Consider the following 26,289-nt stretch of genomic DNA (forward strand, 5'->3'; position numbering starts at 1 on the left):
AAGGTTAACTAACAATTTCACTGAGCTTTACGGTTTAAAAACCTCTGTCTGTGAGGGGCGCCTGGGTGGCTCAGTCGTTAAGCGTCTGCCTTCAGCTCAGGTCACGATCCCAGCCTCCTGGGATCGAGCCCTGTATAGGGCTCCCTGCTCGGCGGGGAGCCTGCTTCTCCCTCTCCCACTCCCCCAGCTTGTGTTCCCTCTCTCGCTGTCAAATAAATAAATAAAATCTTTAAAAAACAAAAAACCTCTATCTTTGAAATACTGCTCAACCTCACCAGCAATGGGGAAAATGTAAAGATAACCTAGGAAGATAGCCTTTTTGGCCTATACGATTGACAAAAAAATAAAAAGGCCAGTAGTGACAGTTGTTAGTAAGGGTGTAGACTGTGCAAACGTACACTGGTATGGCCTTTTGGAAGCGTAACTTGACCGTAGTGCTGACTTTTAAATGTGCGCACCTTTTTGACCCAACAAATCTACTTCTAGATATTGACCCTAAACACTTAACTCAAATAAATACATACTGAAGGTACGATGTATGGAGAAAAAGCTTTACGTACAAAGATGTTCCCTGAAGCTGGAATGTTTAATAGGGTGATGATTTAAGCAGATTATGGCAAAAATATGATGCAATGTTATACGTTTTTTGTGTTGTTTTGTTTTGTTTTTTAAAGTAGGCTCCATGCACAGTGTGGGGCTTGAACTCACAACCCCACAATCAAAAGTCTCACGCTCTACTGACTAAGTCAGTCAGGTGCCCGCTGTTCAGTCTCTTTAAAAAGTTTGCAATGCATGTAACAGAAAGCTGACACCCCGCATTAACCCAGAGCAAGGGCACATACAAATCAGGTACAAAAGGCTGAACAGGGGGCGCCTGGGTGGCACAGTCGTTAAGCGTCTGCCTTCGGCTCAGGGCGTGATCCCGGCGATGTGGGATCGAGCCCCACATCAGGCTCCTCTGCTGGAAGCCTGCTTCTTCCTCTCCCGCTCCCCCTGCTTGCGTTCCCTCTCTCGCTGGCTGTCTGTCAAATAAATTAAAAAAAAAAAAAAAAAAAAAAANCGTCAAAAAAAAAAAAAAAAAAAAAAAAAAAAAGAAACAAAAGGCTGAACAGAACAGGCACTTCACAGACACGCAAATTACTAATAAATGTAAAACGACGCACGGCCTGACTCCAACATGTGCAAGAAAGCAAATCTATACCAAGGATCCCGTTTATACCCAGAGGGTTTATGGAACACCCAGAGCTGGGAAGAGTGGGTAACGGGCACTCACACACCTCTGGGGGTGTGCACGGTGGTGCAGTTTCTTTGGAAGACGGTCTGGCAACGGCTATCAAGAATGTCCATGCACCCAGTGGCAACGGGCGCAACCAGCGCTCAGATCTTGGTTTCTCGAACTACTTCCTGCTTAAAAGGAACCAGGGCCCCTTAGAGAAAAGGCTGATTCCAAGGCTGGGGTAAGGGAAAGTACAAGAGGAGTCCAGAACATCTTGTTGTGACAGAAAATAAGAAATCCCCGAAAAAACGTATGGGACACATCAAAGGGTCATCGGAGCCGGCTCAAAGGCTCCCCTGGTCTCAGTATGAGGCAACGTGAGTCACAAAATGAGTACCGAGAATAATGGATTACAGGCCAGAGAGTAAGAAAGAATCCACAAGTGCAACCGATACTAAAGTAGGGAGAAGAAAGCTCCTCCTGACAGAAAGCCAACTAAGAAATGCAGGAGGAAAGCTTCTCATCATCATCAGGGCAATAACAGATGTTAAAACCACCGGGCTAGGGGCGCCTGGGTGGCACAGCGGTTAAGCGTCTGCCTTCGGCTCAGGGCGTGATCCCGGTGTTATGGGATCGAGCCCCACGTCAGGCTCCTCTGCTGTGAGCCTGCCTCTTCCTCTCCCACTCCCCCTGCTTGTGTTCCCTCTCTCGCTGGCTGTCTCTATCTCTGTCAAATAAATAAATAAATAAATCTTTAAAAAAACAAAAAACAAAAAACCACCAGGCTGAAGTCTGAAGGGGAACAGGTGGTTTTACACAGCACGAGTATCTCCCTCAGTTGAGTATCTACAATGGGGAAAAGTGCACTCGATACTAGAGAAACCTGGGAGACACTATTGCAACCAAGTGATCAACGCTCCCATCACCAGTAAGGGGACAAATTGGGATCATGTGCCTCCTGACACCATGCACAGGCGGTCAGGGCATCAAGTCTGCAGCATTCCTGCTGCAAGTGCAGAACCTGGATGCAGTCAGGAGGCCAGGGCAGACGAGCCCAAACAGAGGGACGTTTTACCCAACAGCGGGCCTGGGCTCTTCCCAACGGCAAGGTCATGAAGCAGAGGAAGGCTGCGGAATGGATTAGGGAGGCTAAGGGGGCGCGACAACTGAAAGCAGCATGGGAGCCTCGTCAAGGGTATGCAGGAGCTTTCAGGACTATTCTTGCAACTTGCGTGCACATCCCAAATTACTTCAAAATAAAAAGTTTGAGGAAATAGAACCGTAAAATCGGTGGGCAAAAAACCAGCTTTAAATGCACCAATCCCACTACTAGGAATCTGTCCTGTAATTGGACATGAACTCAAGACTCTCGGACTACAGCAATCTTTACACTTAAAAAAAAAAAAAAAAAAAGACACAAACGTCCATCAACAGGAGGACTGGTTAAAGTGATCTAGGTGCACTACAGACTATGACAGCACCGCGGAGAGGATGCAGCTGATATCTGTGCGTGGATATGGAAGGAGCGCTAAGATGATTACTGAACGTTTAAGGTATGGAAACTCTGCATGCTCAATTATGGAGGAAGGTAGTAGATCTCTACCTCATACCGTATATCAAAATGAGCTCCTTATTTTTACAAATAATAATTAAAAAATTCCAATTCACTCATAAACGTTTTAGAAACAAACAATAGTGATTTAGAAAAAAAACTGCGGAGTAAGGAAGGCCTCCATGGTTGACACTACTGACAAAATGATACAACCACCAAGAAATGACTTCAGGGGCGCCTGGGTGGCTCAGTGGGTGAAGTGCCCAGCTCTTGGTTTTGACTCAGGTCGTGACCTCAGGCTCATGAGATCAGGCCTTGCATCTGGCTCAGCACTTAGCAGGGAGTCTGCTTGAGGATTCTCTCTCTCTCTCCTCCTGCCCCTCCCCCGTCCCACCCCCGGGCGCGCTCTCTATAATAAATAAATAAATAGGGGTGCCTGGGTGGCTCAGTTGGTTAAGTGTCTGCCGTCAGCTCAGGTCATGATCCCAGGGTCTGGGGAATCGAGGCCTGTATCAGGTTCCCTGCTCAGTAGGGAGCCTGCTTCTCCCTCTGCCTGCCGGAGCTCGCCCTGCTTGTTCGCGTGCTGACAAATAAATAAACTCTTTAAAAAATAAATAAATCTATAAAAAAGGAAAAGAAAAGAAAGAAATTACTTCAGAAAGAAAATCCAATTATAAAGGAAAGAAAGGAAACGAGAACTCAGGTACTTCTGAAAGAAAACAGAAGTGTTAATACTTAGGGAGTGGTTACTTTGGGGGAGAGGAATAAGAGGGAGACTTCACATTCTATTCCTTTCTGCTCCATTTAAGTAATTCATAGTTACTTCTATGTATACTACACACTTGAGTAATTCCATTTCGATACCACCTGCTATACCCTACTACATACTGTAATTTACAACATAATATTAACTACTACACGTCAAGCTCATAGTAATGTAGTAACTGAATATTGTAAACGTGGTCAGTCCCCGCCACCACCTCTGGCCAGGCCTGCCTGGCTCCTTAGCTCACCCAGCTTCATCTTCTTGAGCGTGGAATCCGCATCGTCACGGGGCCGCTTGCGGGCATCCTTGGCACTGGGCATGTTGCGGGCTATCTCCGCCTGAGGCGTGCCCAGGTCCACCAGCAGGGTGGTGATCTGGGCCTGGAACTCCAAGGAGGCCGGGTGCTTCAGGACACTCAGCAGGTGCAGCTTGAGGTTCTTGCGCACACTGCTCACCTGAGATTTGGCCAGCGTCGGGGGCAGGTTGGCTGTGAGGAAAGCAGCAGGAGCTTTGTTCTGTGCACACAGCCCATGGGGCCCTGCTCATCTCGCTGGCCAAGCCCCAGCTTGCGCGTAGGTTGCGGGCACTTCCTAGAAAAGTTCCTTTGCTCTCGGATCTACTGTGTAGCCTTCCCCCTGTACAAGCTGATGTTTAAAACCCTCAAAAGGTCTCCATGAGGATTAGTCAACCTTAGAACAAAGAGGAAGCTCACCCTTCCTTTGATTAAACATCAAGTCTCATCTCCCCCCGTCTCTGGTCTGGAAATTCCAGTGTGCCGCCCCTGGGGAAGGCTACCATCACCACCTTCACCTCCACAATGCCCCAACTGCACAGCCCCAACAGTGCGCCTCCCTGGTCCTGCCACCAGAATGACTGTCCAATGTCTAATAGTCACCTTGATGAACAAACCTTCCCTGTTCCACAGAGAAAGAGGATGCCTGTAATTTTGCCTGCCCAGCATCCGTCCCTTCTTCCTCAGCCAACAATGTTCCCATTTTCCTTTGAGGGAACCACCCTGGCTCCATTCTCAGTCCAAGTGGGCAAGAGACTCAGGGCCAGTCAGAACAATGCAATCCCTTGGCCATTGTGATTGGTTCAGAGATAAGCTACCAATGTCTTCTCAGCCAATCAGGAACAATGGGCGTCAGCCTTTGGACTTTGGCTGGAATGACGGGGAAGGAAACACTCTGTCCCCCGGGGTTGCCAAGTGGACAGAATGGAAGCCTAGAGCTATCGGGGGCCATCTTTGCTACCCCAAGGAAAGAGACACAGAACAGAACAAAGCCAATAAGGAGAAAATAAGAGCCAAGAAATGGAGACAGATCCACAATCTGTTCATATTCACACCTCAAGCCCGGACATTTCAGTTTCACACATGCACGAAAGTAGAGAAAAGACTGTAACAAATCACCAGGTACCCATCAACACTTTCCTTCCTGCTTTCTTTTTTTGTTGTTGAGGTGCACGGGGAGGCTGCAATATCTTAAAGTATTTCGCAGACCTCATGTCATTTCATCTGCACATACCTTAATATTAAAGCCAGTTTTGAACCAGGTTTCTGTCACATGCAACCAAAAGATTCCTGCCTAATCTAGAGAATGCTTCCTGTGTCCAGACCTACTATTTGATGAATCCCTCAGGGACCCGCTACCTAGCTCACATTTTTTCAGGACAGAGCAGACTGGTCAATGGAGAGCGGGAGGGGAGGGGACCAACCTACCATGCAGGGTTTCGTAGGCCTGGATCACCTCTGACATGAACATGGGCCTCTGGCGGGCGATGTTGGCAAGGGAGCCCAGCGCTGTGGTCAGGTTGATGGAGGAGATGGCGGGGTGTACCATGAACTTGAGCAGCTGCTCCAAAGCCGCTTTGCCTTCTTCCCACAGCATATCTAATGAGGAAGAGAAGAGTACCAGTTAGTAGGGGACTTTCTGCCTGGCCTCTGGAGAGAGCAGCCCTTGGGGCCAAAAGGAGAAAGACTCTTACACATGATGGCTCGGAAGGGCTGAAAAAAACAGAAAATTTAGTGATTGAGGAGTCCTATGAGACAGACTATTAATGAGTATAAAAATTTAGGGGCACCTGGCTGGCTCAGTCGGTAGAACATGTGACTTTTAACCTCAGAGTCATGAGTTCAAGCCCTACACTGGGTGTAGAGCTTGCTTAAGAAAAAAAAAAAACAACGAAATATAAACATTTAGAGATGGGGGCGCCTGGGTGGCACAGTGGTTGAGCGTCTGCCTTCGGCTCAGGGCATGATCCCGGCGTTATGGGATCGAGCCCCACATCAGGTTCCTCCGCTGGGAGCCTGCTTCTTCCTCTCCCACTCCCCCTGCTTGTGTTCCCCCTCTCGCTGGCTGTCTCTATCTCTGTCGAATAAATAAATAAAATCTTAAAAAAAAAAATGTAGAGATGATGCTCAAAGCATGGGATTCCAACAGTAAAAGACTAGAAGTGATTTTAAATATCCAACTATAGGAATCCAATGATATGAGCAATGTTAAGGTAAAACTTTAAATATATAGGTATGTGTACGTACACGTAGACCAAGCACTCAAAGTCCTTTGTACCACCACTCTCCTTGATCTGGTCCCCAAACAACTTGGTGGATATCTTCCTTGACACTTTCTATGCAAAAACATACTGGAGGGGCGCCTGGGTGCTTTAGTTGGTTAAGCATCTGACTTTGGTTCAGGTCAAGATCCCAGGGTCCTGGGATCCAGTCCCGCATCTGGCTCCTTGCTCAGCGGGGAGCCTGCTTTTCCCTCTGCCTGCCACTCGCTCTGCTTGTGCTCTATCTCTCTGTGACAAATAAATAAATAAAATCTTTATTAAGGAAAAAAAAAAAACAAAAAGCCAACAATCGCGGGATCTATGAATATATATATACATACACACACACACACACACATACACACGCACATACACACATACATATGTATGTGTGTGTGTGGATATGTATGTGTGTGTGTGTGTGTATGTATATATGTGTGTACACACACATGCACATATTTATATATAAAATGTCCATTCCTGGGGCGCCTGGGTGGCACAGTCGTTAAGCGTCTGCCTTCGGCTCAGGGCGTGATCCCGGCGATCTGGGATCGAGCCCCACATCAGGCTCTTCCACCGGGAGCCTGCTTCTTCCTCTCCCACTCCCCCTGCTTGTGTTCCCTCTCTCGCTGTCTGTCTGTCAAATAAATAAATAAAATCTTAAAAAAAAAAAAAAAGTCCATTCCTGCATAGGAAAGCTCTGGAAAGAAATATACACTTAGTAGTATTTATCTCTGGGAAGCAGGATTGGGGGTGGTATTTTCTCTTTACACCCCGCTGTATGTTTTGCTTGATACCTCAGAAGTATACATGTACTACGTTTATAATTTGCAATTAAGAAAACCGTTATGGGGCGCCTGGGTGACTACTGATTTTGGCGTGGGTCATGATCTCATGAATCATGAGACTGAGCCCTGCTGTGGGCTCTGCTCAGTGAGGAGTCGGCTTGAAGATTCTTTCCCTCTGCTCCTCACCCCACTCATGCTCATGCTCTCTTTCAAATAAAGAAATAAATCTTTAAAAAAAAAACAAAAAAAAGTTAAAACTAGCTACCATTTACTAAGTGCTCACATCCTCACGGAACCTCTCGACAAACCCAAGAAAGGGGTTTTACAAAAAAGGAAACAAAGTTCAGAGAGAAGCAACTTGCCCAAGTTCACATAATAAGTGGTGAAGCTAGGATTGGAACCTAGCATCAGGGCTCTTAACCAATGCCTTTTTTTTTTTTTTTTAAGATTTTATTTATTTATTCATTTGAGAGAGAGAAAGAGAGAGAGAGAGCGCGTGTGCGCAGGGAGGGAGAGGGAGGAGGGGAAAGAATCTCAAGCAGACTCTGTGCTGAGCATGGAGCCTGATCGGCTTGATCCCATGACCCTGAGATCATGACCTAAGCCAAAACCAAGAGTCAGTTGCTCAACCAACTGAGCCACCCAGGCGCCCCTCTTAATCAATGTCTTATACCGTCTCCAGAAATGAAAAACCAAGAAAAAAAGGGGAGGGGGAGGAAAGGAGTCAGTGTAGTTACTGACTGACAAACGGGACAAGCTAATGGGTGGCACTCACTGTACTGGATATAGGGGTGGTCACGAGGGATGCGGTCTAGGCTGATGTCATGCTCCTGGCGTCGGGGCACCTCCGAGTCAGGCATGCGGGGCGACAAGGTGACGATGAGACCCTCCACAAACTTGATGGCATGGGTGCGGATGCCGTCATTGTCAGAATCCAGCAGCAGAATGATGTCCGCAGCCATGGCAGACACCATGTCCCAGCAGGCCTCCTGGAGCTCACTGATGACTCGTGACTTTACCATCCACTGCAAGTGGGCGGGGGAGGAATGGAAACAGGAGAAGGGGACAAGACGTCGATTGCCAACTCCATCACTACCCAGAGACCCATGATGATGATGAATAAATTCATTTGGGAAAATGTACTGAGCTACAACTCTGCCCCAGGCCCCGTGCTAGATGATACTGGGGACAAGACCCAGGGGCGACCAGGGCCAGATCTGGTTCTGCCCTCTTGAGGTTCACAGACAGCGACAACCCAGAGTGAAGAGGCTCAAATCTTAAGACACGGGGAATAACAATACTGCCCTCACAACGTGGTGGCCAAGAGTAAATGGATCATTTATTTCGTTAATGCTAATGAACACCACACCACAGTTGTGTGCTTTTCCTTATAGCACTTACCTCGGTGCAAAATTAAAAATTTCTGTGATTCTTTGATAAGCATCTATCTCCCTCACTGGGCCGTGAGCACCATGAAGGCAGGACCCAACCCATGTGAGTCACAGAGGAAGTACTCAGGGAATGTTTGTTAAGTGCATGAATGTCTGGATGGATGGAAGGATGGATGAATGGTGATTCCGTGACCATTAGGGCATGAGATCCTTTGGTGCCTGTTTCCAAAAGATCAACAGCACGTTTTGCCCATAAAGAATTTGATCTGCCCCTGGTTTAACAGATCTGTCCCTGTGTCCCGATGAGGCTCTAAATGAGACCTGTCAGATCAGGATGCCCCCAGGTGGGAGGGAGCGCTTACCTGCAAGGCCACCTTGTAGAGCTGGGTCATGGTGAGGATGGCCTTCTTCACCACATTCACATTCTCATCCCTCAGGAGCATGTTGAGGTTTGCGATCAGTTTCAGCAGTAACTCAATGTCTCGCTTGCTGGGAGATAGAGAAAAAAAGGTCAAGGTCAAGGTGGTCTTGGGGTATGTGATGGGAGCCTGGGGTCCACGAGGAAAGGGAAATCGGGGTCAGATGTGTCAGGAGACTAGAGTGCAGGGGGACAAAGCCAAGGACAGCATCTGTATCATTTGTCAGCATGTCCAGAAACTGAGAACAATGCTTGGCACCTTCAGACACAGCCACCCACGAACCTTCTTTCTGGGTTAGTCCTGCAATGCCTACTCTTTTACTCTAGTAGGGCCCTGCTGTTCACATCAGGGGCAGCACAGCCAGACAACTGGACAAGCCAACTGTCTCATTTAGGATAGTACTTCCCTCATAGCTTGTTGTGAACATGGCAACAATACTTGTAAAGTATTTAGAACAGTATAGAAAGCATTTGGAAATATTAGCTGTCATTACTTTCAAGCACTTTGTTTTATGTAATCCCTAGTTTTGTTCGCTAATTTGTTTACCTCAGTAAGGTAAACAAGGTAAACTGAGGGCTCTGAAAGTGGGGGACCCTTTCTAGTCATATGAGCAGAGTCTCATTTTTTGTTGAAGAACGAAATACGTATTTGTTTGATGAATAAACAAAATTCAAGAAGGTCACACCTAGAGCTGGGATCATGAATACAATTTTTATAACATTCTATAATCTGAAGTTAAATATTAAGCTAATCAGTCAAAAATGCGAAACTCAGGGCACCTGGATGGCGCAGTCCGTTAAGCGGTCGACTCTTGATTTTGGCTCAGATCATGATCTCAGGGTCATGGGATTGAGCCCTGAGTCAGGCTCTGCACTCAGCAGGGAGTCTGCTTGAGATTCTCTCTCCCCCTCTGCCCCTCCCGCCCGCCCCACTCGCATGCTCTAATAAATAAATCTTAAAAAAGAAAACAAAATGAAACTCAACTGCCAGCTATGTGAAGTCAGAAACAATATCTGTATTTACTCACTGTTGTATTCCTACAGCCTGAGACACAAATGCCTGGCACATACCTGTTGAACATATATTGAAATTTACCACAAATTCTCCCAGTAAAATGTGAAGATTACGAATTTGGGCAATGGCATTATAGATATGGGTTTAAATTCCAGCTCTGCCAAATACTGGCTGTGTGGCCTTAAGAAACTCACTTCACCTCTCTGAGTCAGTTTCATCTTGCCATAAATGGGCCACATAACTAATCCATGGTGTTATTTTTGAGGATCGAAGTACATAACAAACGAGGTAAAGCATTTAGTACAGTGCCCAACAAAGAGAAAAGTCACTAATTAGAGGCTATTTTATTTCCTCTGAGTCACAAAGCATCCGATAAATGGTGAATGAACAAATGACTCAGTCTGAAGAAATCACTTTATCATTCTGAGCCTATCATTCTGAGCCTCAGTTTCCTTTTCCTTAAAAGGAGGATAACAAAGCCTCCACTCCCAAGGCTGCCGTGAAGGTCATAGGTGAAAACAGAAGGGGATTTGACACAGCACATGGCAGAGTAAGCTTTCCAATGCGGTCACTACTACAGTTAAATTCTCGTCCAACAAATATGTATTCAGTGCCTCCTATGTGCCAACACTGTCCTAGGCACGGGGATACGGTGGTCGGCCATACAGAGAAGGCCTGCCCTTGTGGAGCTGACATTTTTGTAGAGAAGAGAAGCATCAAGGTAATTCCAACCAGTGAGGACACTATAAAGAATGGTGAAGATGGGGTGCCCGAGGTGGGGGGGCTGCACTGGCAGGGCCAGGAGAGGCTGGCTAAAGAAGAACAGAGCGTAGTGAAGAAGAGCTGCAGGCTCCCTGGGGGTGAGCATCCCTTCCGGGTACAGCAAGCTGAGAGGACAGTGTTTTTTGAGGAACAACAGGGAGGCCAGAGGGTGTGAGTGAAGATCAGGGAGGGCACCAGAAGATGAGGTAAGCGGGGGGGTCTGGGTCTCCATCTAAGTGAGCCAGTGGGCCAGTGGAGTTCTGAGAGCAAGGGAGTGCCGATAGCTGACTGACATTTTAGCAGGATCACTCTGGCTACTCTAAGAGAGGAGGCAGGGCTTGGGTCTGGCATTTCCTTTGGGGAGGATAAGAATGTGTTGGAACTAGATGGGTGAATGTGCTAAACGTCACTGAACTGTTCATTTAAAAATAGTTAATTTTATGGTATGTGAATTTAATTCAATTAGACAGAAGAAAGAGAGGGGAAGCAGGGCAACCAGAGAGAAGGCCACTGGAGCCACCCAGGCAGGAGGTAATGGCGGCTTGGAGCAGCCTAACAGCCAAGGAAGTGGTTAAAAACTGGTCAGATGCTGTTTAAATTTTGAAGGCAGAGCCGACAGTCTTTACTGATGATGTAGATGTGAAATGTGAAAGAAGTAGAGAAATCAGGAATGACTCCAAGACTTCGACCTTATTATTTGCTGAGGAATCAGTGTGCATGGGAGGGAAAATGGGTCTGAGAAGCAGAGGGCAGGGCCAGGCAAGGAGCTGAAGAGGCTATCTCCACCAGGGGTGTTCCCAGGGGCGCCCTGCGCCACCCCGTACCATGCCTCCTCGATGAAGCCGATGACAAATTTGCGCACTTCGATCGACTTGTCCGCCTGGAAAGCGATGATCTCCTGCCAACATCAGGAAGGCGGGTCAGGGCTGCACCAGGATCCATCCCCTTACCCCGGTACCCACACCCTTTCTCTCCCATTCGTCACTCACGTCCAGGAAGTTGTCTAATAGTGTAGGATCTTTGTTGATGATCAGTTCCTGGACCTGGAAGGACACTGGGGATGAGGAGGAGGGCCACACACATAAAACCAGGCTCCAATCAGTACAGACTAGAGCGTGTAGAAGAAAACAGCATGGAGGCAGGCAGCAAATAAACTCAGTTTAAATCCTGGCTCTGCCCCTCCCAACCATGGCCTGGGCAAGTGGCTTCTTCCAAGTTTGTTTGCTCTTCTACGAAATGGGGATCTTAAACACCAACTCATAGGGCTCAGGAAGCTTTAATAAGAAGATCCTATGAGGTGCAAGGTCCAATGGGTAGTGAGCACAGGACACACGAGGGGGGCTAAAGAAGAGGGGAGTGCTGCAGGAATTTCTTCCTGAGGCTCCTCCATCAATTCTCTCCCTCTTCCTGTTTCTACTCCCCAGTCACACTGCCACAAATCAGCAGGCATTTCATGACAGTGAGAACCCATCTCCCGATGCCCTTGGACTTGCCAGGCTCTTTGAAATAAGGCTTTCCCACAGACATTCTCACAGAAGCCTGGTGCCAGCACAGGCCCAGCTCCCACTGCTAAGAGGTTAAGTCAGCTACCCACGGCTACACACTGTACATGCTGAGCAAGTAGCACAACTAGGGTTCTCACCCAGGCAACCTGACCCCCTGGCTCTGAAATTCACCTGCCTCCTGGTCTGAACCGCATCCAGCCCCTCCCCTCCAACTCTTCATGTCTTCTTTTGCCTATGCATAACCTATTGTGCCCTCCACTCCGCTCGAGACACTCTCCCTCTCTCCCTTAGCCTGCTTCTCTCCTCACGCTCCAGGTCTCAGCTCCGATGTTCCCTCTTCTGGAAAGCCCTCCCTGACTCCCCACCCCCAGGCTGGGTCAGCAGTCCCCTCGAGGCTCCCTCAGCAAGCTGGCTTCCTCCATCCCAGCCCTGCCCACTCTATTTCCACTGTCTGGAGACCTGCATGTCTTCCCCTCTAGACGGAAACCTGGCAGAGAGGAAACACAAGGCTGAAGAGCACAGGATTTGGCGATGGAATCCAGCATTCAAGTCCTAGTTCAGCCAGCTCCTAGAAGACTGACCTGAGGCTCATTATTTTAAGTTCTGAGACTCTGCTTCCTTCTGTAGAAATGGGGGACCAAATTCACAGAGCTTTTGTGAGAATTAAATGAGACCATGCCTATTCAGCATTGGGCACCACAGCAAGCATATCCTAAATGCTAAACCTGGACACTAGTGTTATACCAGTGTCTTCTTTTTCACGTGTTCCCAGCCCCTCCCCTCATGTTGCTTAGCCCAGAATCACCCCATCCCCTCACCTGCTTGAGTACTGTGATCTTTGAATCATTGGTGATCAGTGCTGCCTGGTTCAGGAGATCCACCACCTGGAAAGAGGGGGAGAGGCGGGAGATGGTGCTAGCTTTGCCAGCCCAGCCCCTTTTGCAGCCCCTGGGCTCCACACCTGGGGGTGGACTACCCTAAAGACAAGGCTGTGCCTCCCCATTCCAAGCCCTTCTCTCCATGCTCACTCTCTCTGAGGTGGTCATGCCATCAATGCCCGGCCCCTCCTCTTGTGTGAAGAACTGCGACGCCACGCTCCGCCGAGTGACACTATCTCCACTGTTGCCTGCCATGGCTGCTGTCAGGTACTTCCTGGAAAAAAAGAGGATCGATCAAGCTCTGGAGCCCTGTGGATAGGCTGGACCTTCACCCCACTGTTCACAAAGGGCGTGACCCTCCTTTCCATTCTGTCCTGTTCCTGATGGGTCTTCTGAAGCCCCTCTCCCATCCAGGTTCTGTCTCAGACTGTATGTGCATATAGAGGTTATAATCTGGGAGGGACAGATGTCTCCCAGGCCGGAGGCAGTCCCTTGTGGAGTGCCAGGCCTCACCTCTAGGACTTTGCACATAGCAGGCTGACCACAAACAGCTCCTGAATGACTGAACAAACGAACACACAGCAGCCACCTCGCTGCTTTCAGGTCCTCATCTTGCCATTTGGGGTAGACTCTGGACCAGACATGACACCAGGCTTTCTACAACACAGTTCTGAGGAACACGAGTCACAGAGTCCTACATGCCAAGTATTCAATACATCACTAGAAAAGGCCTAGTAAAAATAAATTACGTTTCAGCCATCTTCTGGAATACTATGGAGTTGTTTTTTAAAAAGGGGAGGGGGGAAGGGGAGACGTTTGGGCATCTGTCCCAGAGTCACACTTGGTAAAACTATTTAATAAGGATCAATTCCAGCATTATTCCTAACAGCAAAAGACTATTAGCAACCCAAGTGTTCTCAAACAGGGAGACTGACTGAAAAACATGATAAATCCACATAATAAAATACGATGCAACTGTAAAAAACGATGAAAAAAGAAGGAACATCTCTATGCATTGATAAACAGTGGATTCCACCATTGATTAAGTGAAAACACACAAAGTGGAAGACAATGTTTGCTGCATGCTCCCTTTTTACAAAAGATAAATATATATGTACCTGCATATACGTACATATTAAGAAAAATGAAAAGACAAACCAAAAACCAGAAGAGGAGGGAAAACAGTAAAATAAATCCGGTGGGTCTCAATGTATTATCATAAAAGCTGTCTGCGACAGCCTATGGCATCACGGAATACAGCAATTCAAACCATTTTTGTCAGGTTTGTGTATGTAGACTCAGAATGAACTGCGTCTGTTTCCTTTTCTATAAAAGAGGGATGGGGCACCTGGGTGGCTCAGTAAGTTGAGTGTCTGCCTTCCACTCAGGTCATGATCCCCAAGTCCCAGGATCGAGTCCCACATCTGGCTCCCTGCTTCGCGGACAGCCTGCTTCTCCCTCTAACCCTCCCCCCTCTCATGCTCTCTCAAATAAATAAAATCTTTAAAACAAAAACAAAAAACAGGGATGGCAACAGTGTTTACGTCCCAGGACTATTCTGAGGAGTAGATGAGTTAGTATAAAAAATAAACACAAGTATAGCTACTATTTTTATGTGCCCCTGAAAAGATGTGAAGGAAGTTGCATAAACTGTTAACAATTTGAGGGTGAAAAAGATGCACCTTTTAAAAAGAATGTAATATACTGCAATACAGTAGTTCTTCAACAGGTGTCTGCTGAATGAATGAGTATCCAACAGCTTTCCTCCCAATCTCCCCGCCACCTGTCACAGCCACATCTAGTTCAGCGTCAAAACTATCATCCTCACCAAGGCCTAGAAGACCCTGTATAAGTGGCCCCTCCTACCTCTGCCCTTCACTCTTCTCTAGGGTCTCTGTGCTCCAGCTCTTCCTTCACTACCCTATTTCAAATGTCAATTCCTTGTCCCTCTCCATCTGTTACTCTATTTTTCTACACAGCATTTATTACCATCAACATACTACAAATTTATAAGCTCCATGAAAGCCAGGATTTCTGTGTGTCAGTTCACTTTCTAGATTTCCAGTGTGGAACAGTGCTTGGTACCTAGTAAGTGCTCAATAAATATCTGAGTGAATGCCAAAGGGCTTCCCCAATCACTGGACTTAGTAAATATGCCCTTTGGCTTGAAAAATAGTAGCTAACATTTAAGCATATGTGCTGGGCACAATTCTAACACACATGTTAACTTATTTAAAGCTCCCAACACCAACTCTTCCAGGCAGGTAGTATTTTTAATCTCCATTTTACAGATGAGGAAATTTGAAGGCAAGGGAGGTAAAGTCATTGACTGAAGGCTCACAGCTTCTAAGATGCACACCCAGCAGTATGACTGCAGAATCTATCCTCCTCACTACTATGCAGTCCTGCCTCTCTGGAAGGCATTCCTTCTTCACCCCAGGTCTGTTCAAGCAAGCCAAGGGGCATGGTCACCTGACAACCTGCACACTGCAGTCCCTTATCAGAACATAATGAACCTTTTCATGCTGAACCTTTCCAACCTTTCCACTCGCTCCATGACAATAATAGATTGAGACCTACCTTTTATTTTTTTTTAAACCTGTGTTCTTCCTCTTCTACTTTTTGGTTTATCCTTAAAAAAAAAAAAAGTATATACACATTTCCCTTCTTTTTGTAAAAAGGGAGCATATGATTAGCACCACCTTCCGTTTTGTTTGTTTTCACTTAATATACTCTGGAGCCCACTCTCTACATCAGTGTAGAGACATTTTCGTCATTCCCTTCCCCCAACCCCCTATTCCCTTTAAAGTTGCATGGTATTTTATTATGTGGATGTATTCAGCTTTTTTTCCTTCCAGTCTCCCTACTGAAGAACTCTGCCGTGTTTGCAGTCCTTTTGCTGTTACCAACAATCACTGTTTCCCCTTCCCTCCCGGTGTACCCCTTATGGAGTACCACTGCCCCACTCCCACCTGGGAGTATGACGACTCCCCTCACATACGGAGTAACCCCAGGAGTATCTTTCATTCATTCAACGAACATTAACCGGGCGTCTTCAGTGCGACCAGCGCTGTGCTGGGAACACAGCGATGACCAACACATACTCTACGTCCCAGTCCCCGTGGAGCTCACGATCAAAGACCTAATCGAAAAATCCCATAAATAAAGGTCCAATGATAAACCAGACCACATGTGACACGAAGGAAAGGGACAGGGGCCTATGAGAGCGTTTAACAGGCGGATTTCTGGACGGAGGGCGGGAAAGGAGGCCTTCGCAGAGGAAGTGACGTTGATGTCGAGACCCGAAAGATGAATGGGAGTTAGCCAGGCAGAATAGGTAAAAGGATGTTGCGGGCACAGCAGATAGCATGTGCAAAAATCCTGAGGCGGGAAGGCGCATGGCGAGTTTGAGGAACCGGAAGGCCAGTGCAGCTGTGCGAAGTGAGGAAGGAGCAGAGAGGCCAAGCCGGGGCCGGCGGGGCGGACGCGCCTTGGGGGCCACGTTGGAACTTTGCCCTGAGGGCACTGGGGAGCCACGGGAGGGTCCTAAGCTGGGGAAGAAACTGAGGTCTCGAACGTCACTGCTCCCCTTTCCTCGCAGCGCCCCAACTCGCCGGTCAGCGCCCCTGCCGCTTCAGGGTCCCTCCTCCCTTCGTTCCCGGGCCCCCACGCCGCCCCCCGCTCACCGCGGCGCCGGCCTCCGTCCCCCTCGCGCCCCCTCAGCAGCGCCTCTTCACAGACGCCGCCGTCGCCATCTTCCGTTCGCCGCCGGGACACTGCGCACGCGCAGCGCACACAGGGCCGCCGGGAAATGGAGTCCACACTGCGGCCCGACCCCGCCCCTACCTCCTGCGGCGCTAGAGGCCTTCCGCCCTCCCCCTCAGACGACGCCGGGGCGCCTTTCATTTCCGGCCTTTGAACGCCATGCCTTAAGGGAAATGTAGTCCCTTAGCAGAGGCACTGGACGGAAAGGGAGGAAGAGGCTTCTGGGAAATGGAGTTCACGGTGGTTCTGAGTCCCTGGACGGCTGGTGTTAGAGCGGGTGGAGAGTCCGGGCCGCGAAGCTCCTAGGTCTTGGAGGTGGTCTGTTGCCCCAGGGGAGTCTAAGCAGAGTGCCCGATACCCACCACCTTAGGTCCTGACCATTTACATAGTCTGGAGCATTTCCAGCTGTCGGAAGCTTCAGTATTCCAGTCCGTCCAATGGGAATGTGGATTTGAGGGTCTCTTACGGTCCCTATGGTAGCATATATGACCTCTGGAGTCCACTGCGCTCTGGGCCCCTCTCCTCCGCCGCGGTTGCTGGGCTCTGGCTATTCCCCCTCTTCCTGTCGAGATGATGAAACCCGCTGGGGTAGAAGAGCCCCAGAGTTCTGCCCTGGGGGCTTTCAGCATCGTCGGTGTCTCCCACCCGTAGCTCCCTCCCTTCAGCCACCTCCAGCTCTCTTGGTCCCGGGCTGCGGCTCCCGGCGCCTGAGGTCTGTCTCCGCGCAATCCCGCAGGGGGCGCCCCAGTCCGAGCGCGCCGCCCTCGGGGAGGCGGGAGGGGAGCCCGGGGCGGGCGAGGGCGGGGGGTGGGGGTGTCCCAGCTATAAAGCGTGGCCGCCTCCCGCGGCGCCCAGGACGGCTGGGACCCCGGGCGGTCGGACGGGCGGGCACGGGTCGGAACTCGGGCCGTGCCGGCTGAGAGATCTGAAGCGCTCGATTCCCCCCGGGCCGGAGCGGGGGCGGGAGGGGGCGCAGGCCCGGGGGATGCTGGGCTCGGTGAAGATGGAGGCCCATGACCTGGCCGAGTGGAGCTACTACCCGGAGGCGGGCGAGGTGTGTCCTCGGGGATGGCGGAGCGGGAAGTGGGGGGCAGGAATCAGAGTGCGAGCTTGAATGGGGGCAAGGATGGGGTGTGGGATCAAATGGGGGCCCCAACTACAGTTGAGGAGCGGAGGAACTAGAGACACGCACACCAGGTGTAGGAGTCAGAGATGGGGGACGAGGCATGGGCGTGCAGTTTAGGCTGGTTGGAGCGAGGGCGCAAGCGGAAAAATTCAGGCAAGGGTCAGGTCATAGTTTAAACGTGAAGAATGGGTGTTGGGGACCCAAAATCCAAGGGATTAAAATGAAAAACAACAACAACAACAACAAACAAACAAAGATAGGAATCCTAGTTCCAGGATAGGGGACAGAGCTGGGGGATTAGGATTAGGGTTCCAAAGGGGGGTGGGAAAGACCGGAGCTAAGAGATGGGAGAAAAAGGTCACCATTAAGGAAAGTCAAAGGTGGGAGCTCAGGGGTAGAATATAGTTAAAGATGGGGCTTCTGGGGTAGAAATCAGAATTGGGGTTGGGGGATAAGCATCTTGGCGGTGGCGATCTAAGAGTCAGAAATAGGGATTGGTGCTCAAAGTTAAGAGATGGAGGTGCTCAGAGATGAAACATGGTTTGGGAGCCTGTAATAACAGGTGGGTGAGAGTCGGGGCTCGGAGAGATGGCGGCCCAGATGGGGTCAGATTTGGGATCCTGAGAGCAGATGTGAGCAATGGCATTGTCAGGAGAGGGGCCGAGCTCCATCCCCCATCTCTATTCATGACCCTTACCCCTCCCCACTGAACTTCAGTGGTTTAATTGTTTTTAGAGACCCTCAGCAGGGATACTTCTTGTTGGAGGCTGGAGGGTTTCAGATTTCGCACTCACCGCCCCCCCTTCCAGTAATCTCCAGTAATTGCTAATGTCCTCACTTGTCCCATCTCTGACAAGGCCGCCCTTGGAGTAGGGGGCGGGGTGTATCTTAATTCCCTCGCCTCAGCAGACGGAAAGTCCTTCCCCAAGTCTAACCCCCATTCCCATTGCTGCAAGGGCTCCTCCTTAGCTTGTTCTTTCTATAGTCAAGATTGTGAAAAACCAGGGGAGGGGTCCTAGTTGGAGGGTTACGGGGGTCCGGACATTTGGGTTCCTAACTGGGAAGGAGACTTTGGGCTTCAGGTCAGAGGGGGACTGGAATGTCTGAGATCTCCGAGGATTCTGAGATCTGGGGGTTTACACGGGGCCCCACGGTGCCTGAGTCCTGGGTCTGGGGTTTGAAGCTCGCGGTGGGACTCCCGGTTCCCCAGGCCTGCGGGGCTTGGCAAAGTGCCCGGGAGGGGCCAGTCCTGGGGCTGTGGAGGTGTGAGGTGCACGTGGGGTGGGGCAGGCCGATCAGGGAAAGGATTGGGAGTGCTGAGAGCTGGACGTGTCAGTTGCCTGGTGGGGAAGGCAGAGACCAGTTTGGAAGTAGAGGCTCCCAGGTAGTGGTGGGGGGAGGGGGGATCATCCCAGCTGAACCCCTAGAGAGTTCAGAGCCTGGGAACATGATTGAAGAAGACCCAACTACAGATCTATGTTGGGGGGGGGCACATCTTTAAGAAGTAAGTTGTGTGGGTCTAGGATGAGGAGGTCACTATTGGGGCACAGTCTGAAGTTTAAGAATTTGCGTGGAAATTATGTCAGAAATTGAGAGACAGTCTAGAGATGATTAGCATTTGGGGGCATATTTTAGAAGAGTTCACATATAGGGGGACGGAAATGGAAATCCGATGTCCCCCCCCTTCCCATCAGCGGAGCCACCTCCTCCCCCAGGTCAGAACAATAGGGAGAGAAACATCTGCACTCACTCAGCAACTAAGAAAGAAGAGGGTCCCCAAACTGCTTCGTGCTCACAGCCCCCTCCTGCTGGGGTGATTGACACCCCCAGTCGGGCTCCCTGTTAGGAAGGAAATTGGAAAGTTAGCACCCTGGGGTGTCCCCACTGGACTCCAGTTCTCACAGACCAGCTGGTCTGAGTGCTCCCCCTTTTAGAGGGAATTCTGAAGCCTCTCCGAGTGTTGGGGGTTAGGATCTGGACTGGGACTGGGACTAGAAACTAGGCTTCTGGCTTCACAAGGCCTTCCTCCGCTCCCTGTCACACCCTCCCCTAGAGACAATAAGGAAATGAAAGGAGAGAAATTCCAGCCTCCTGGGATGGGGGTGCAAGTCCCCTGAGGGCTTCCCCCCAATCTCAGCCCCGCCCTGGCAGGGGAGATCCGGCTCACACCCGGACACTGGGGGTTCATCCCAGCCCTGGGGCGTGGGAAAGCCAAGGGTGGATTAGGGCAGCTGGAGTGCTTGAGGTCAGACCTCAAGGAGGACTTCCGGGTGGGTGGGGACCCAGAAAAGGAGGGCCCTGGGGTCCCGGTCAGTCTTCCTCTGTGATACAGAGGACCCTCATGGAGTTGGAGAATTGGAGTGGGGGTCGCAGAGGGATTTAGGAACTCTCTGTGGTTGCCCCTGAGTCCATTGCCTCCCCTCAGCTCTGAAGGACCTGATTCCCTTGTCCTGAGGAGAGGGAAGAATCAGCCAAGGTGGTGGGGACACCAGTGCATGGAGGAGGGGTAGCTGTGACTCTAGTTTCAATGGGAAGCTTCTGGGGAGATGGTAATGCTGAAGCAAGGAGAGAGAGAGGTACAGAGATGTCCTGGAGGGAAAGAGACATGGTAGGGGAGTGGGGCAGAGAGAAACAGGGAAAGATAAGGGGGGGAGAGAGATGGGGCTGGGGAGAGTCAGGAGGAGGGAAAGGCAGGGGGGTTGGGGAGAGATGAGAGAGAGACAGAAGGAGGTGAAGGCAGAGGGGTGCGAAAGAGATGGGGAGAGACAGGGCTGGAGGGGAGGAAGCTTGGATGGAGACTGGGGAGTAGAGGGGGGAGGAGAGAGGAGGTGCAGGAGGTACTGAGCCGGGAAAGAGATGGACAGAGATACACATGGAGCCAGCTGGGAGACTCAGAGACCGGAGACAAAAGTACTGCCTGGAAGTGCGTGAGAGAGAGAGAGAAGAGAGTTTCTCTGCCTGGGCTCAGACTAGAGTTGGTTGCCACCTGTCCCTGACTCTCTGAGTGATCCTGGCAATTCCCTTCTCTCTCAGGACCTTGGGACCTGCAGACCCTTGCAGTGACAGGGGACAGGACAGGACCCACTGACTCAGAGCAAAAGTGGCCCCTGCCGGAAAGATAGCAGCACCCCCAGTGCCACGAGACCTCCACGTGGGGAGGGAGCAGGGCGGGGGGGGCGTTGGTGGACTGAGGGAGAGAGGATGGTGGACAGTGGATGGAAAGGGTAAATACAGCGAGGGAGAAATCACCGCCCACCATCCTTTCTGTTTTCCGAGTTTATCTTGTTAATTTCCTGCTAGACTGTCAGGTCCGTGAAGGCAGGCGTTTCTGTCTTGTCTTGGTCACTTGCTTTTTTTTTTTTTTTAAAGATTTTATTTATTTATTCGACAGAGATAGAGACAGCCAGCGAGAGAGGGAACACAAGCAGGGGGAGTGGGAGAGGAAGAAGCAGGCTCCCAGCAGAGCAGGGAGCCCGATGCGGGGCTCGATCCCAAGACCCTGTGATCACGCCCTGAGCCGAAGGCAGACGCCTAACCGCTCTGCCACCCAGGCGCCCCTTGGTCACTTGCTTTTATAGCATGGTCCGGAGCACTGGTCTGGAGCCGGACTGCCTAAATTCAGAATCCCAGTTCTGCCCCTTCCTTACTGCCTGAACCTGGACAACCTCTCTGGGCCTCAGCTTGCTCAGCAATACAGTGGGTGTTATCATAGCGCGGTTGTGAAGGTTGAAAAAGAGACCTTTCCTGAGAAGTGATTGGAGCAGTGCCTGGCACAAAGTAGGTGGCCAATAGATATTTATTTGTTCAATGGATGAAAGAAGAGAGGGTTATTAGAGAGACCTAGCGATGTCTACTGTATTTCATTGAGCTAAGATGCATGTTTTTCATTTGAACATTTCTGAAAATGGGATGGGTTTTACAGTCAATGGTGTCTAGAGATTGACAGTGTTTTTGTCCCCTTGTTGGTATTATTCTTACTGGTACTTAAAATAACACGGCAGCTTAGAAATAGTGATGTCTTAGATTTAATGATATATGGTAAAGACACCATATAGATTAGGTTGAAACATGTGATTTCTGATACTGAAACATTTTTTAAAAATTGTTTTAAGTTTTGGGGCGCCTGGGTGGCGCGGTCGTTAAGCGTCTGCCTTCGGCTCAGGACGTGATCCCAGCGTTCTGGGATCGAGCCCCACATCAGGCTCCTCTGTTAGGAGCCTGCTTCTTCCTCTCCCACTCCCCCTGCTTGTGTTCCCTCTCTCGCTGGCTGTCTCTCTATGTCAAATTAATAAATAAAATCTTTAAAAAAATTTTTTAAAGTTTTATTTATTTAAGTAATCTTTACACCCAACATGGGGCTCGAACTCACAACCCCGAGATCAAGAGTCGCATGCTCGTCCGACCGACCCAGCCAGGTGGCCTACCCCACCCAATCCCGAAACATTTTTGACTTCTGACCACTGTAATTCTTTTTTTTTTTTAAGATTTTATTTATTAATTTGACAGAGAGACAGCCAGAGAGAGAGGGAACACAAGCAGGGGGAGTGGGAGAGGAAGAAGCAGGCTCCTAGTGGAGAAGCCTGATGTGGGGCTGGATCCCATAATGCCAGGATCACGCCCGGAGCCAAAGGCAGATGCTTAATGACTGAGCCACCCAGGCGCCCCTCTAACCACTGTAATTCTTAACCTAAAAGACTGATAGAGAGTACCCATATGGATGGGATGTTTAGAGAAGTCAGGAGTTTTCGATTTTTTCAGTTTCAGGACCTCTTTACATGCTTAAAAATTATTGAGGACCCCAGTTTTCATTCGTGTAAATTATGTCTACCAGTAGTTACTGCATTGAAAAAAAAAGTTACCACATTAGAAATTGAAACAGAGGGACACCTGGGGGGCTCAGTCGGTTAAGCGTCTGCTTTCGGCGCAGGTGATGATCCCGGAGTCCTGGGATCGAGTACCGCATCGGGCTCCCTGCTCAGCGGGGAGCCTGCTTCTCCCTCTCCCTCTGCTGCTCCCCCTACTTGTGCTCTCTCACTCTCTCCCTGTCAAATAAATAAATAAAATCTTTTTTTATTTTTATTTATTTTTTTTAAGGTTTTATTTTTTTATTTCACAGAGAGAGAGACACGGCGAGAGAGGGAACACAAGCAGGGGGAGTGGGAGAGGGAGTAGCAGGCTTCCCTCCAAGCAGGGAGCCCAACACAGGGGCTCGATCCCAGGACCCCGGGATCATGACCTGAGCCGAAGATAGATGCTTAACTGACTGAGCCAGCCAGGCGCCCCTGGATTAATTAGTTTTACACTAACAATTTTTTTAGCATAAATACTGTGTTTTTATTAATAACTATATTTCCAGGGGCGCCTGGCTGGCGCAGTCGGTAGAGCAGGCAACTCTTGATTTTAGGGTTGTGAGTTCAAACCCCACGTTGGGCGTGGAGCCTACTTAAAAAAAATAAAAATAAAATAAAATAAAATAACTGTATTTCAAAACATTTAGTGAGAGGAGTGGCACTGTTATATTTTTGGCAAATCTCTTCAGTGTCTGGTTCAATAGGACACAGCTGGATTCTTGTGGCTGCTTCTGCATTTGGTTTGTTGCAATGTCACATGTCCGGTGGCCTCTGGAAAACTCCACTGTAACTCCTGAGAGAGAAAGAGTGAAAAAGGCTAGTAATTTCTTAGCATTATATGCAAATAGTTTTGACCTCGTGGACACCCTAAAAGGGTCTTGGAGACTTCCCAGGGCATCCAGGACCACACTTTGAGAACCACTTAAAGCATGAGCTAGCCGTGGGGGATGGAGGATGAGGTCAAGGGTGGGGTGGGTGCATGAGGATGGGGAAGAGAGAGAGACTTCCAGAAACAGCCATCTGCAGACAGAGGTAAGGGACTTGTAGAAGATGCAAGACAGACAGACGGATGCACAGTGGGGGCCAGCGACCCTTTGCTGACCAGCAGAGTGGCAATTCACTGACCTACCCCCATCTTTCTCTCCTTGCAGGTCTACTCGCCAGTGACCCCAGTGCCCACCATGGCCCCCCTCAACTCCTACATGAGCCTGAACCCTCTGAGCGCTCCCTACCCCCCCGGGGGGCTCCCTGCCTCCCCGCTGCCTTCAGGACCCCTGGCGCCCCCAGCCCCCGCAGCACCCCTGGGGCCCACCTTCCCAGGCCTGGGTGCCAGCGGTGGCGGAGGCAGCGGCTCAGGGTACGGGGGCCCGGGCCCGGGGCTGGTGCACGGGAAGGAGATGCCGAAAGGCTACCGGCGACCACTGGCCCATGCCAAGCCGCCATATTCCTACATCTCGCTCATCACCATGGCCATCCAGCAGGCGCCGGGCAAGATGCTGACCCTGAGCGAGATCTACCAGTGGATCATGGACCTCTTCCCCTACTACCGGGAGAACCAGCAGCGCTGGCAGAACTCCATCCGCCACTCACTGTCTTTCAACGACTGCTTTGTCAAGGTGGCGCGCTCCCCAGACAAGCCGGGCAAGGGCTCCTACTGGGCCCTGCACCCCAGCTCAGGGAACATGTTTGAGAACGGCTGTTACCTGCGGCGCCAGAAGCGCTTCAAGCTGGAGGAGAAGGTGAAGAAAGGGGCTGGCGGGACCTCGGCCTCCAGGAACAGTGCAGGGGCTGCTGCCTCGGCCGCCACCCCTGCCGCCACGGTCACCTCTCCCCCCCAGCCCCAGCCTCCGCCCCCGGAGCCGGAGGCCCAGGGCGGGGAAGACGTAGGGGCTCTGGACTGTGGCTCACCCCCTTCCTCCACACCCTATTTCACTGGCCTGGAGCTCCCCGGGGAGCTGAAGCTGGATGCCCCCTACAACTTCAACCACCCTTTCTCCATCAACAACCTGATGTCGGAACAGACGCCAGCACCCCCTAAACTGGACGTGGGGTTTGGGGGCTATGGGGCAGAGGGGGGAGAGCCTGGGGTCTACTACCAGGGTGTCTATTCCCGCTCTCTGCTTAACGCGTCCTAGCGGGGGTGTGAGAGCGTGGTGGGTGGGGTATGGATGTAGCTCACACCGTCAGGCGCTTGGGGCCTCATCCTCCTGGTGACACTTGGCTCGTCCCGTCAGTTACCATCTTGGTTGGTCTATTACTGTGGTGACTGCTGTCTCTGTGGGCATCGGGTCCATCCTTTGGGTACTGTGATAACTGCCGTTGACATCTCGGTGGGCCCACTGGGTACTGCAAAGCCTGCCATATTGATTGGTGTTATTCGTCCTTCCTTTGGGTGCTCTGATGGCCGCCACCTGGGATGACCTCTTAGTCGGCCCTTTGGACATGGTGATGGACGTCCTCTTGACTGACCCTTTGGATGTGATGGTGATACCATTCCAATGACATCTTCTTTGGCCCGTTGGGTGCCATGATCACTTCTTCTTTGGTGGGCTTCTTGGTGTAGCAGAGGCCAAGTTGGCCACCATCCTTCCTAACATCTTTTTGGGGGCAAGTTGGGTGCTATGATGGCCACCATCTTGGTTGGCTGACATAACCAGTGTGCTGTTGTGCCCTGTGACAGCTACCACAGCCCCTGGGTTGGCCATTGTCATCACTGTCTCTTTGGTGTGAGGTGAGTGAGGGATGGAGGTGAGAATACTCCTTGGTTTTTTTCTGGAGCCCATTCCCCGCTCTGGTCCAGGAGAAACCAGAAAGGACTGGCTAGGGTGTGGGGAGTTTCTACTGAAGTCTGGTTCTTGCCTGGGAAGCGGGATACTGGCTGTGTTTGACCATTAAAGGCACTGTTTCGGCCTCTCACTGAACGTCTTTTCCTTGGAGGGTGGGCCCTGTGGGGCTTGAACACCTGAATTGCCCTGTCCCTGTCCCCTCTCCCGCCTGCCCCCAAGAGCTGGCTGCCGCTGAGGGAGGCGCTGGGGGAGGCATCGACCTGACCTTTGGCTCTTTGCTGTCCCTGACCCCAAGGACAGTTTGCTCACAGATAGCAGCCCCCGCAGCAGTGGGGCCAGGACGGCCTGGGGGAGGTGGCTCCGCAGTGACCAAGGCCATCTCCCCACCCCCACTCCCCAGACACACACCTCTAGCTCTGAGGCCCAAGGAGCCCAGGGGCTGCTCAATTTTTGGTTAAGCTGGGGAGAAGGGGAAGGCACAAACCAGGTGTTAATTGAAGGAGATGGTGTGTGTGTGTGTGTGTGAATGTGTGTGTGTGTCGGGGGGGGTGGGCCTCCATTGGTCGTAGGATATCACTGTGTCCACTGGGGTCTCTGCAGCCTACCCATTGAGTGTTCCCTCTGATTTGTATCCCTCCACGGTGTGGGTTTGTGGGTCTGTTCACACTCCGGGTGTTACGTGTGGGTGTCCCGGAATCTCTTATTGTTTCGTGTGTGTGGTTCTCTCGGTCCACCTACCCCTGGGTCCTTGTGGTCTCACACTGTTAGGCGCAGGTCTCCACGTCAATTTGTCTGCATACCCACCGCCTCAAGGAGTTGGGGAGGGGGGGGCTCAACCGGCGTCGGAGGCCTGCCTGTCACTGTGCGTTCCGTGTGTACCTCTGGGAGTCAGCACCCGTCTGCATGTTTCCAGGGTTT

The 26,289-nt window shown here is 50.6% G+C and overlaps 2 protein-coding genes across 2 annotated transcripts in view; one reads left to right on the plus strand and one right to left on the minus strand.

Annotated features, from left to right (window-relative positions):
* Positions 1-16,679, minus strand: part of SYMPK (symplekin) — a 36,141-nt gene extending 19,462 nt beyond the window's left edge. Inside the window, exons 1-9 of the mRNA XM_008684471.2 lie at positions 16,531-16,679; positions 12,995-13,118; positions 12,785-12,850; positions 11,451-11,504; positions 11,286-11,359; positions 8,629-8,755; positions 7,651-7,900; positions 5,255-5,425; positions 3,782-4,021 (exon numbers count right to left, since the gene is read on the minus strand). Of these exons, the coding sequence (XP_008682693.1) occupies positions 3,782-4,021; positions 5,255-5,425; positions 7,651-7,900; positions 8,629-8,755; positions 11,286-11,359; positions 11,451-11,504; positions 12,785-12,850; positions 12,995-13,099 (1,087 nt within the window). The 5' untranslated portion in view covers positions 13,100-13,118; positions 16,531-16,679. The remainder of the gene's footprint in view (positions 1-3,781; positions 4,022-5,254; positions 5,426-7,650; positions 7,901-8,628; positions 8,756-11,285; positions 11,360-11,450; positions 11,505-12,784; positions 12,851-12,994; positions 13,119-16,530) is intronic.
* Positions 16,680-17,594: 915 nt separating this feature from the next.
* Positions 17,595-24,720, plus strand: FOXA3 (forkhead box A3). Its single transcript, XM_040633052.1, has 2 exons — positions 17,595-17,663; positions 23,737-24,720. The coding sequence occupies exons 1-2, from the start codon at positions 17,595-17,597 to the stop codon at positions 24,718-24,720; spliced, it is 1,053 nt and encodes a 350-aa protein (XP_040488986.1).
* The last annotated feature ends 1,569 nt before the right edge of the window (positions 24,721-26,289 follow it).

Source organism: Ursus maritimus, unplaced genomic scaffold (genome assembly GCF_017311325.1).
Source record: "Ursus maritimus isolate PB19 unplaced genomic scaffold, ASM1731132v1 scaffold_19, whole genome shotgun sequence".
In the NCBI taxonomy this organism is placed as follows: Eukaryota; Metazoa; Chordata; class Mammalia; order Carnivora; family Ursidae; genus Ursus; species Ursus maritimus.